Genomic DNA, 13,332 nt, shown 5'->3' on the forward strand with positions numbered 1-13,332 from the left:
AAGTACCTCAACAAGAATCAAACTCGTGACCTTTTAGAATTATTTGGTGCATTTGTCACTACCCCCACCAGGCTACATCAATCAGTCTGATATAATTTGGTAACCCACATGTAATAAATATGACAAAGATGGTGAATATGCAAATAAAATTTCTAATGTATTTATAAGAAAATATTTCGTAATATATCATAATTTCTGTTGTATGAAAATTTATCCAAATTTATTGTTGAACTAATGGTTAATGTTATTCCAATTTTTCATATACCTTTTAATATTAAATTTTTTCTACCGTATTTTCTATTGTTACATATTACAGCTAATCAGACCCGTGTGTGCACGGGTTGAAGTTCTAGTTTGACATATTAATAGGTATAAGTACTTCACCAACGTCGAACTCAACATAATAAGTTCAAATATTTGACCGAAAATGATTGACGTACTTGTCGAGGTCAGTTATTGGATTTGGATTCAGTAGTGCTATTTTTTTTATTTATTTAAAAAATGAATAAAATTAAAGTCATATAAGAAGTGTGAATGAATATTTAAACTTTAAAGTATATAAAAAACAAAATAAAGCTTTAACCAAAATTATGTAAAAATAAGTTTTTTTAAAGAAGTGAAAGAAATACCTAAATGAATTTTATAAATTGAAGAGTAAAATATATTTTCAGTCTTTATTTTCATATTGAGTTTTAATTTTCATCTCTATACTTATAAATCACTTATTTTCGTCCCCATTTAATTTTCAATTTTCGTTTTAGTCCTAAATATTGGGTCAACTAACGGTTGATTAACATCCACGTAACATTGACACATAGCATTTTATGTGTACTGCCACGTTATTTTTTATTTTTTATTTTTAACGAAGAAAAACATTTTGAAACGACAACAGATTTGACAACCTTTAAAAGCAAGAAAAGGACACGTGAAAGAAAAACACCATATTTTGCGTGCTTGTCTTCTTCACTCTTTATTATTAGGGTTCGTTCGTTTTCTTCTTCAAAATTGCTGTTGTTTGTTTCGTTTCTTCCAAATAATCAATCAATTCTTCTTCATCTTCTTAATTATCAGTTCCTTTTTTCCATTTTCAGCTGAATGCGTTCAACTTTAACATCGCCTATCACTTTCCCTTCCGAGCTTTGCTTTCGTTCCTATCGAAATCTAAACCGAGGTAAATTTTCTATTTTTCTTGAATTTTCGTTAGAAATTGTGTTTTATGTTATTGCATTTTGTTCATACCCATATTCCCCCAAATTATATGCCTTGAATTTGTGTTTATGAATTCAAATTGAAGAAATTATCTAGGGTAAGTTTGTCCTAGCATAGTACATTAGGAAAGATTTGCTCCATATGGATTGGCCCAACACAAGAATTGAAGCCAGAGTTTTGCTCTATATGGATTGGCCCAACACAAGAATTGACATTGGGCGGAATCGAACCTGAGACTTTGAGAGGAGTACACTCTAAGGTCCTAAGCCTTCAGCACTAGGTCAACCCCTGAGGGTTAACTTTTCAATCATATTAGGTTTTCTGTTGTCAGAAAATTGAATCTTTAGATGGGTCTGTGTTGTTTGACGACTATAGTCAGTTCGGTGGTGTGTTTAAAGAAGAGTAGTCTGCAGTATAGTCTTGCCAAAACTGATGTGAAGTTATAATTGGGTTAACTATAAGGCATTTAGATTCATGACATTGGTTGTTTGTTGATCCATCCATGTCTAGTTTCCTTCATTCTTCACATTTATGTCCTGGTTACCGTATATGCAAAACATAGTATTAATATTCTTTGTATAGGTTGTGTCACATCACATACCACTGTTTCTTCTGATTCCGTAATCCTGTATTTTGTTATTATCATGAATCTTATTTAGTTTCTTCAGATTTCTCCTGGTTTAATGTGAGATTTTCATTCTCTTTCTATCTATTCAGTAATCCTATACAAAATTTGCAACTTATTTATATCTCCGACTGCTCAGATTGTAGACGTTTAATCAATATACTATGTTATTACCGTATTATATGATAGAATATTATCTATCATTTGATCCATGTAGCCGACCTCACTTAGTTGACTTGTTGTAGCATTAAGTACAACTTGTTTATAATATTGAAATTTTTTGTGGATCACAATTCGTTAAACTCTAACTTGTGATTTGTTTTGTACCTTGAAGAATATTTTCCGCTGCTGAGTTTTTTTTTTAATGGCTTTTCCGCTGCTAAGTTGTAGTAGGGAATGCCTTAGTTATTTAGATACTTTTACTTTCTCTTTGCATATATTAGGCTCTGAAATTGGTGGCTATTGTACGAAGAATTATGAATCCGTTGTTTTATACTTTACAAGATTAGAGTGCTGCCTGTAAATATCCTTTGAACATTTATAGATCTTTGTGTATTATTTATTGCTTATGCTTAATTGAAATCTCTTTCTTCAGGTTTCTTAGAATTGTAATTGGACTCTGATTGATGAATTCACAGTTTGTGGTTGACTTGAATAGCAAGATGAATAATCCATATACTGCAAACCCTGTAAGCAATTCATGTAACATATAATTACATATACTACCATTCAGTTTATGTCTAAATTTACGATCTACATGCAGGGTGAAGCAAAAACTGTCATGGGATTTGAAGTGTTGAAGACATCTGATTCCGGTTACAATAACATATACACTTTGAATGAAGACGAGCCACATGAGCCACCCGAGGCTCCTCCACAATTGCAACACACCCTGGTCGGCTATCCTGCTAATGTCGATAGTTCTAGTTCTCTTCCATTGCCTCAGCACGCGATTTTGAATCATCTTTATATAGAGAATAGAGAGCCACAAAGATCTGTCGTAGCTTTGGGATTCACTCATCGCTTTCGTGCTAAATATGTTACTGTTGTGCTCTACAAACCAGTTCAAAGAAGGGGAACCACGAACATTTGATGTGCAGACTAAAAACTTTTTCGACAAACCAGTTCAATGAAGGGGAACCAAAAACATTTGATGTGCATATTATGTGAACTTTATATCTATTGGTTTGTAATGATTTATTGTGTAGACTTGATATTTAAATTAGCAGGAAATGATATTTATTGGACTCCAAAATTTTATTTTATTTTTAACTTAGCAGTGTATTTATGTTTTTTAAATGTTATTAGCATGTTAGAGATTTAAATTATGTCCCTGCTATTATTTTTAATCTGTTTTTGCTTATACAAGTTATAATAAAGTAAACATTGGTTCATTCTCAGTGTTCTCCCATACTTGCCAACAAGTGGTATCAGAGTTTTAGTTCGGCTAAGTGGAGGAGCAGGAGTAAATCCATGTATTGGATCAACAATACTATTTGAGAACTCACATTTGGGGAAATTGCATTTCAAATACGAGTGGTTAAATTTTATCTCATCTATGAATATATAAAATGTGGATGTATAAGAGATGACTCATACAAAAAGTTGTTCAAGAATCTCTGAAGTCAACGGCGTTCAAAGCATGAATCATTATTATCTCGAATGCAAGTGTGGGAGAAGAGTTGTCATTACAACGATCAATACTAATAAAATTTCACGAAGTTTCTTCACTTGTCTTTTCCAATGTCAAGTGAACCATTTTGCACTTGCATGTAAAGTAAATTTTAGCTTTTCTCACAAAATAAAAAGTAAATTTTAACTAAGAATTTTTTTACTAGGAATCAAATTCGGATTTTTTCGAATGATTCGTTCTAGAGGACTTATTAACAATTTGAGCTCAATTACTTGGTTAACCACACCTCTTTAATATTTATGTTTTTCATGATGTTTTTATGTCATTTAAGGTTGTGATTTTAACTAATTGTATTGTACTATTGTAATGACTCTTTATATGGGTTGTGGTTTAAATCAATTTAAGATTTTTCATATTTGATGATTTTTAGATTTGGGAATTTTGGGGATTTTGTGAAGAAGATAAATAGGAAAGATTGAAAAGAAAAAAAAGATAGTCATTGATGGAGGAAGTAATTTGACTGACGTTGGACTGTCAAGGGAAACATTTGTTAAATTTGGGTACAATTTCATGATTCAAAATAGTGGTTTGCATATTCAATCCCAAAAAAAAAAAAATAGTGGTTTGCATAATAACTATCGTGCAACTAGTTACATAGAAATTAACTATAGTAAGAATATGGATTTAATTCAAACACGTTCAAAGATAGGGAAAATTGAATGAAAAAATATTGTAAAAAATAAATAAATAGACAAAGATCCTCCTCAAAGCTTGATAGGTGGAAGACGTGTTACGCGTGAGGATAGTAAATTTTTGTTCTGCATCTTCTGTTCTGTACCTCTCTGTTTTGTCTAGGTAACTTCTCATTCGCAATCAATAACAACAAGCCCATCACTTCTTCTTCTTTTTCTTTCTTTTTTGTAGAAACCAAGCCCATGACATTAATTACTAATATAGTATAGCAGTTGTATTTTTGGTGCGATACTCCTAGTGACTAAACTTCTACGTCTTAACCAATCCTTAGTTGGTACAGTGAATTAATCGTTAGTTGGTTTAGTGATAATTGGCGCTGGACTTGATAGAGATGATCACGGTTCAATCCCACGCAACTGCGATTGAGAGAGAGCTAAAACCACTTTATGTCAGAACTGACCTCCCGAACTAGATTAGACGGTCCAGTGTGCCTAGTACTGATAGTAAAAAAGAAGGGAAAAAAAAACTCATACGTCTTAAATGCAGACTCCAAAGAAGTTCGAACTCAAGCTACTGCATATCAACATCTTTGCAACTGAATTGTCCTTACGAGATAAAAATGTCATACTATTCATCGAGTCCTATAATAAATAAAAAATAGAAAGAAAGAAAAAAAAACAATAAATTACATGGATTTCAAATTGGATATAGTAATAGAAGTATGGATGAAGCAAACTCACGTGGAATGTGAATCTATATTTTTCCCATTGGAGTGGTGTTAAATGTTACTACTGTTATTTATGAATTTATTTCGTTCGTGAAAGATAATAAATGGTAATGTCTGGTTCCGGTAAAATCTTAATTCCAATTGTTGTATTTTATTTCTGTCAGGTTGCATTCATGTCAATAATATTATATTTGAGGCCAAACTCAACCAATTGTTCCTTAAAATTTGAAGTTGCAATATATGGCGCGCGTAAACTAAATAAATGGGCGTGTGCGGGAATAATAACAACTTGCATAGTAGTACAAATAAATAGTTGAGTTGAGGTTATGATATTTAGTTAAAATTACTTAAATTGCAAGACTAATTTTAAGTAATTTTTTATAATTCAATTCAAATTGTATGCTTCACACATGCGTCAAATCATATTATGTTAGGTTTTGTTTAATGTTGCTACGGTATTATCAACAATGAATTGATTCAAGTGGTAAGAGTTTTGATCCCCTTAAGCATATAGTCAGAAGTTCGATTCCTGACTCATGCATATTGAGAAATTTCGGTTGGGATGGAGATTAGTCATCACTAATAGCGGTAAAAACTTTGTACCAATATCATGGTAACCCAAAAAAAAAGTGTTACTGCATTGTCCCCGTGAGTTTAACTCAGTTGGTAGGAACATGATATTCCATATGTAGAGACCGAAGTTCGAACCTCAAACATCTCACTTATCTACCTTAAGGGTAGAATTTCTAGTCACTATGTTACATAATAAAAAAAGAAAAGGGTATTGCATCACACACACACACAAGAATTTTTTTTGCCATTAATCTAATTTGTGCATATAGAATTGACTTATCTTATCATATAAAAAATTATGAAAATATTGAGACCTAACACATAACAAACTAAGTAACACTATATGCTATTTGTAAACAAAAATGTTTCATGAACGCCTCACCTTTTCATACACCCACACAATACTTAATTAATCATGTGCAAAAATATGGTTAATTTAATTGAATTGATGATTAATTCGACTCACATTAAAAATTGTGGTTAGAGAATTGATACGAATTTTAAAGCAATAGTAATTGCCATCTTCAAACTTTTCCATGTACTACTTCAAAGTAGATCAACTGTTCATCTATACATTCTAATGGATATGTACTATATATATGTATATTGCCTAGCACATTGAACTTCATCCACCATCACTTAAAAGTATCATTGGCTCCCCAATAAATAATCAAGCATAAAATCAACTTTGTGGGTAGATGTGTTTTTAGAAGATGGATATGACTCATTTTATAGTGTTACCAATCAATTTAATTAATGGGAGGTGTAGACTATGGTGATGCTCCAATTGAAAATTGTGTTCACTATATTAAATTCTTACAATGATTGATCAACTGCCATGAAGAAAATACACAAAACTCTTAACTAGATTGTTATGTAATCTTTAATGATCTTTATGTGTGTTTCCCACTTGTTGGCAAAATCATAATCATAAGATTAGTTTTTGACAAAAGCTGTCTCCTAGAGATCAAGTCTTTTTAAGATTATGGCTTTTTTTGAGACATAGTTTATTGAACTAATTGAGTCCATGTAAAAAACAGCTTTTGTGAGAGCTAGAATTAATTAAAGAGGATAGTGCAGCTCTTTGTAGCAGTACTACTATTAGATATGAATACAATAGTTTTAGATTCAAATTTAATGTGCAACAATGGTAGATATATTTGATGGTGAACATGTTTTGTTACTTAAACTAAAAGTTACTTGTTATATTATGTACTTTTTTTATAGACCAAATGTATTAGGTGGTTTTTTAAGTTATTCAAGTTACCTTTTTCTATCCAACTCTGCTAAAGAGTATTTATGATGTTGTTAAATGCTGATGCGGCAAATTCAAATAAATAAATATTTAATTTTATAATTAATTTTTATTAAAAAAAACCCAAAAACAAAGTCATAGTCATAACAATGATAAACAATCTACATCTGAATGTAAACATGTTTAGTTATTAAAGAGTCACTTGTTATATATATTTAATAATAGTGCGTAAATTTTTATATATGAAAAGTTTAGATGAGGTGAATTCTAAAATTCAATAAAGTCATAATACGTCTCAAAGGTGCATAAAATATTTACGGAAGTACTTACAAATCTCTCATCATATTGACAACGAGAGTTGAATTCACACTCCTGCGAATGATGAGTCAACTTCTTATCAATTGAACCAATATTCATTTACAATAACACATATTTGTATGTTAATTTTGTCCTATGAATTTAACTATATAAATATTTTTTTATCATATAAAATCGAACTCAGTACTTCAAAATTTACATCGGTGATACACCTTACCCACCAACTACTTGTACTAAACTTTGGCGGTTATATACTTATATGAATGTTTAATCATATTCCAGCATTTTAACATGTTACAAAATTGGTTGTTCAATAAATTTTATACACTCAATCATGTATTTCACAATGTCACCCTATATTTATTTGTCAAAACATACTCACACATTAAAAGTGCACATAGTTTATAACCCCAAAAAATGTAATTAATGCTTGGATTCAAAAATATTTGAAATGGTGCAATAAACATGAACTCACTCACTCACGAGCTTCCTCACTTGCTTCACAGACAAAAGGTGCACCCACCTTGCCAACTCACCACACCAAAACCTCAAAACACTAATGAACTGTACCTTCATCATGACCCTATTTAAGCCACATAGTTTCAACCCCTTTTGCAACAAAATCTAGCTATACCATAAAACCTCTCTTTACTTTACACACTCTCATATATCAAAAAAACTAAAATGGCTACTACTAAATGTTTTTCACTTCTTGCTATTTTTCTTCTTCTTTCACTAAATTCTCTTGGTAAAACCATAGGTGGACGGATAATTCCTCCGAGTGCTCCAAGCACGGTTACAAGGCCATTAGTTTCATCAGAAGTTGAAAGTTTTGTGATGCCGCAAAAAGATCACAAACAAAAAGTTTTCCAATTAGGAAGAGAAGTGAAAGGTTGTTTACCAAAAGGTGCAAGACATAACTCAGCTCCAAGTAGATTTGTTAACTTTAAGCCTCAAGGCTCTGGTGGCTGTTCTAAAATGCATTCAGGAGGAAAATCTTGATGATAATAAGCTTTTTCTTTTTGTTTGTATATGGTTTTCCATGATCACTTGTAGTGAATTGGAAAATGAACAAGTTCACATTTATATGGTTTTTCTTTGTGTTTATATTGGCAATTACAATTTTGAATGATGTGTATGAGAAGGTGAAGATCACTTTTTCCTGGTATTATTATGTAAGTAGCATTAGCCAATTAATGTTTGAGAAAAACTACTATATGATATGATGTTTGATTTTTTTTTTTAATTACTGGTATAAGCATAGTACCAGGTAAATAATATGCTAGGAATGGTAACCATCTAAAATGGAACTCCAAACTATCAATTATTATGTAAATATATATTTGTGTATGTCTTCTTTTATAGTTATTAACTTAATGTTTGATATCACGGTGGATACGTCAGAATTACGGTGACCTGCGTGATTTTCAAAAGCTATACACTCCGTAGCTTATATGAAATCAAGGTGGGTCACGGTACTTCTAGCGTTGTCATAGTGATACCAAACATAAGCTTATTATTATACAATATTTCCTATCTGATTTTACTGTTGCAAGATTGCAGGATTATTAGAGAAAAATGGCCAAAAACAAACTTATAAAATTCTACTATGTATCATTAAGAAAAAATTTCTTAGAATAGATAAATTTCAACCACTAAAAAGTAAAAACTAGATTTTTATTAGGCTGCATCGTCCATATGTATTGGAACTTTGCAATCTTCTTAACTTTGATGAGATAAATGTTTGTACTGGTGGCGGCGGTTTTAACAAAAAACAGGTTTTGTATCATAGTGAATTTATCTGTATTATAGTATACCATTGTAATTTTCAAAAGCTACTCTTTGTGGCTTTTGCAAACTCACACGACTCACCATAATTCAAACAAAATCAGCGATATTAAACAATAAAGCTTGCACAAAATCACAACCTGGCTGTAATTTTGCCAACCCGACCATTAATCCAAACAAACATACACATGTAGGACCTTTTTTTGGGGTGAACATAAGGTAGGTATCGATGCATATGCCAAACTGTGTTTGACTACAAGTCGTACAATTTGGATGCTATATCCAAATTAACAAAAACCATTCATATTCACAATGTAAACATATTATAGTAAGTTAAATGCGTGAAAAGAAAAACATTCGACAGACTTCAAGTCTTGCCTTTGAAAGAAAAAATCTAAAAAAAATATCATAGAAGAAAATCTAACTATAAAGATCATCTTCATCGGCCCCAGCAGTGGCAGTAGTTGTTGCAAAAGGGTCGGATCCGGTAGTCCTATTTCCGGAATCTGCAAACTTAAACTCACTTTTGAATCCCCTAGATTGTTGCAACGTCTGAGCAAATGCCTGGTATTTACGTATATCAGCGTCACTGACACTCCTACGTGCATACTTCATTGACTCTTCAAAATGAGCCGCCTTAATCTCTGCAACTTCATCGTTAACAAAGTCTTCATCCATTGCCTCGGGGTTTTCCTTCCTCTTCCTCTGTTGCTCTATGTCCTGTAACCACAACAATATATTCGCTCAAACCATATAAAAAATTCACCGAGTTTTTATCATAACTATACAAATTAACAGGCTAAGGAAAAAAAAATACATCTATTAACCAAAAGCATACCTTATCGATGTCTTCTCTTATAGCATATTTGCATGCTCGCTGGCATATTTCTGTAATGTCGGCACCACTAAAACCTTGAGTATACTTAGCCAATGCTCTCAAATCAACATCTTTTGCGACCGGTGACTTCCTCAAGCAGGACTTGAAGATCGAATGACGGGAATCCTCATCAGGAAGAGGAATATAGATCAACTGATCTAGACGGCCTGGCCGGAGAAGTGCTGAATCAATGATGTCAGGTCTGTTAGTGGCTCCAATAATGAATACGGTCTTTTTGGCAGACATGCCATCCATCTCTGTCAAAAGTTGATTTAGAACTCTGTCGGCAGCACCACCAGCATCCCCATTGCTGCCCCCTCTCTGTAAATGCGACACAATGATTATATACAAATACAAGCTGAAAATAAAAAATCAAAGAGATGCATGCAATCACAAAGATATTAAAAAACATCAAGACTGCATTTGGATTATCTTATTTGAGCTTATGTTGCTTGTCTACTGGCATAGTGAGACTGTTTGGGAGAGGTTACGAAAACAGCTTATAACATGTCAATAAGCTGTTTTCAACTTATTGTCATAATCTCTTTAAAGTAGTACATGCAATAATAACCTTATTTCAAAATATAAAAATATATCTCACTTGAGTATCGACCATGGTTAAAGCATAATAACATAGCAATCCAAGAGTTTGAAGTAACTAGAAACAAACCTGAGTGGCAATGGAGTCAAGCTCATCAAAAAAGAGGACACATGGAGCCGATTGTCTAGCCTTGTCAAAAATTTCCCTAACATTGGCTTCACTTTCACCAAACCACATTGTAAGCAATTCTGGTCCTTTCACACTGATGAAGTTAGCTTGACATTCATTGGCAATTGCTTTGGCTAACAAAGTTTTTCCACATCCCGGAGGACCATAGAAGAGAACTCCTTTTGATGGTGACATCCCAAACTTCTCAAACTTTTCCGGGTGCTCAACAGGATATTGAACAGTCTCTTGCAGTTCACGCTTGACATTCTCAAGGCCTCCGACGTCCTCCCAGCTGACATTAGGCACCTCAACAACAGTTTCACGTAAAGCTGATGGGTTGCTTGTTCCAAGTGCAGTATGGAAATGCTCATTTGTAACTGCCATGGAATTCAGTATCTCAGCATCAATGGTCTCATCCTCTAAGTCAATGAGGTCCATCTTCTCTCTAATGCATTGCAAAGCAGCTTCGGTGCAAAGGGCAGCAAGGTCGGCACCAACATACCCATGAGTATCTTTCGAAATTCTCTCCAAATCAACCTACAGAGGAAAATCATAATGAGCAACAGAAAATTTGAGGAAATTGAAAACCAAAATCACAATCAGAGTACTGCAACTAAAATAGAAGTGAAATCAAGGCGACAAAACCTTATTAATACTGCAACTATCATAATTAAATAAATTATAAAAATACTAGTGAATTCGACTGTTGAATGGAACTATAAGCACAAGACTTTAGCCACAACCAAAAAACAGAATACACGGAACAAAATACCAACCAATAAATGTGAAAGTTAAGTAATTAGTAGTGCCGAACTTACATCATCAGAGAGCTTCATGTTTTTGGTATGTATGCGAACGACTTCAAGTCGCCCGATCTCATCTGGAACACCTATATCGATTTCTCTGTCAAATCTACCAAACCTTCTCAATGCTGGGTCAATGCTATTTGGACGATTAGTGGCGCCCATAACAATAACATGAGCACGAGATTTTAATCCATCCATTAGAGTTAAAAGTTGTGAAACTATCCTTCTTTCGACTTCACCGTTTGTCTTGTCCCGCTTGGGTGCAATAGAATCAATTTCATCCATAAAGATGATGGACGGTGCATTCTTTTCGGCTTCCTGAAATGCTTTCCGAAGATTGCTTTCACTCTCTCCAGCCATTTTGGACATAATCTCCGGACCATTAATACAAATAAAGAAGGCTCCGGTTTCATTAGCAACAGCTCTTGCTATTAAGGTCTTTCCAGAACCCGGGGGTCCATATAGCAAAATTCCTTTAGGTGGTTTCACACCGATCGACTTGAAAAGTTGTGGATGCCTTAATGGAAGCTCAACCAATTCACGAATCTGTGCCATTTGCTTCCTAACACCACCCACATCATCATAACCGATTTCGTCAAGCCTGTCTTCATCCTCTCTTTTCACAGGTTCCCCTTCGCAGAAGATCTCGGTGTCTGGAGCAACCACACAATACTCCCCAGGATCAGTTTCAATCACCTTAAACTCAACACTTCTCATCCCTCCCCGCACAATAAATAGATCTCCCTTTCTGACGGGACGATAAGCCTCCAAGAAATAGGCTGTAAATTATATGCATTAAAACAGTTAGACTTGTGGAAAGACAAACACACTGACACCATTAGGAAAAATGCACTCAAAATATAGCATAGCTAACAAAAACAAGTGAAAAGTGAGTAATGAAAGAAAGGTGGGAAACAAAACTCACGTTTCAAGAAAACGTCAAAGAGATTGCCAGTGATACCCTGAATGGTATCATCAATAGGAAGAATGTGGACACGTGTCCCATACTTGACATCAGAACACTGGTGCACAGAAACAACATCTCCAAGTCGAACCCTCAAATTCGACCTCACAACTTTGTTCATCCTAATCCTAGCCTCCTCACAGGTATCCTCACCAACAGCTATACAAATAGTATCCTTCCTTTTCTTTCCCTTGATGAGTAAGGTGTCACCTCTGAAAAGCCCCAACTTTTCCATAGTTTGTGGGTGCATCACAACAACAGAGTTGTCATCGTTAAGCGCTTCATCCACAACAAGCCTGTTTGCTGACTTCTTGCGTTCCAGAATCGCGGTGGAAAAGTCCTTCTTCACTGATTCAGGTTCAGACATTCTTGGAATTCTTCAAGATCAAAAGAAGAAAGCGCAGAAAAAACCAACCTTGACTCACTACTTGTTTGTTTTGATGAAACAAAAGATACGAGGTTATTTCAATATTTATAGATGTTAGTTTAAGTTCTGTTTCTAAATTTATGGAGTATATCTTTTTATTTATCAGATAAAAATCTGTGTAATCTTTTAAATCTGTGTATTTTTTTTACTGATTTTTATCTTTTATTGTTTTTTGAACAAATATATATATTTTTTTTTGGAATAAATCTTCTATTGTTAAATATTTTAATATTTACATTTAGGCTAGGTTTTTTTTTTTACCAAATATTTAGGCGCTAAGTAATTATCTTGTTTTTAAATTATGATTAAATTATATTTTTATTGACAAAATTGTCCTTTATCTTGATTTTAGATTATATTTATTAAAAAAGTTATGATGTTATCTTTGTAAATATTGAACTATTATACTTAAATTTTATTTTTTTTAATGACAAAATTGTCCCTTATATTTGTTTTAAATTATTAATTTATTTTATAGTGAAAATTTAGGCGCAAAAATATTCATATGTGTTTTCTTTTAATGACAAAAGTATCCATCGTATTAATTCGTAGTTACACATCATTATTATAATTGTACTATCTGAGCCTAGTCCCTAAGCATTTAACTTAACGATCTTAGGTATATGAAATGTCAAACTTATGTTTATAAGTCATAAAGCTTTTTCTAAAATCTTTTGGTGATCAACTGGGACTTAAAACGAGTGTTTTAGCAAGTAAAAAAATAGTAT

At 33.0% G+C, this 13,332-nt stretch overlaps 2 protein-coding genes across 2 annotated transcripts; one reads left to right on the plus strand and one right to left on the minus strand.

Moving 5' to 3' along the window:
- Window positions 1-892: 892 nt before the first annotated feature.
- Window positions 893-3,099, plus strand: LOC123897806 (SNF1-related protein kinase regulatory subunit beta-3-like). The gene is made up of 4 exons (XM_045948593.1): window positions 893-981; window positions 1,092-1,171; window positions 2,430-2,523; window positions 2,598-3,099. The coding sequence occupies exons 3-4, from the start codon at window positions 2,461-2,463 to the stop codon at window positions 2,925-2,927; spliced, it is 393 nt and encodes a 130-aa protein (XP_045804549.1). The 5' UTR covers window positions 893-981; window positions 1,092-1,171; window positions 2,430-2,460; the 3' UTR covers window positions 2,928-3,099.
- A 6,003-nt stretch (window positions 3,100-9,102) lies between these two features.
- On the minus strand, window positions 9,103-12,696 carry LOC123899385 (cell division cycle protein 48 homolog). Its single transcript, XM_045950495.1, has 5 exons — window positions 12,139-12,696; window positions 11,226-11,992; window positions 10,369-10,944; window positions 9,660-10,019; window positions 9,103-9,541 (listed from the first exon to the last, which is right to left on the minus strand). Exons 1-5 carry the CDS (start codon window positions 12,542-12,544, stop codon window positions 9,242-9,244), a joined length of 2,409 nt encoding a protein of 802 aa, XP_045806451.1. The 5' UTR covers window positions 12,545-12,696; the 3' UTR covers window positions 9,103-9,241.
- Between the last annotated feature and the right edge of the window lie 636 nt (window positions 12,697-13,332).

Source organism: Trifolium pratense, linkage group LG7, assembly GCF_020283565.1.
Source record: "Trifolium pratense cultivar HEN17-A07 linkage group LG7, ARS_RC_1.1, whole genome shotgun sequence".
NCBI classification, from domain to species: domain Eukaryota; kingdom Viridiplantae; phylum Streptophyta; class Magnoliopsida; order Fabales; family Fabaceae; genus Trifolium; species Trifolium pratense.

Excerpts from the sequence above, each read along its gene's own strand:
- LOC123899385 (XM_045950495.1), bottom strand. The coding sequence starts at position 12,544 with ATGTCTGAACCTGAATCAGTGAAGAAGGACTTTTCCACCGCGATTCTG. Across the intron at positions 10,020-10,368 it reads TTGACTCCATTGCCACTCAG|AGAGGGGGCAGCAATGGGGA; the intron begins GTTTGTTTCTAG and ends TCGCATTTACAG. Across the intron at positions 9,542-9,659 it reads TAAGAGAAGACATCGATAAG|GACATAGAGCAACAGAGGAA; the intron begins GTATGCTTTTGG and ends TTGTGGTTACAG.
- LOC123897806 (XM_045948593.1), top strand. The coding sequence starts at position 2,461 with ATGAATTCACAGTTTGTGGTTGACTTGAATAGCAAGATGAATAATCCA. Across the intron at positions 2,524-2,597 it reads ATCCATATACTGCAAACCCT|GGTGAAGCAAAAACTGTCAT; the intron begins GTAAGCAATTCA and ends ATCTACATGCAG.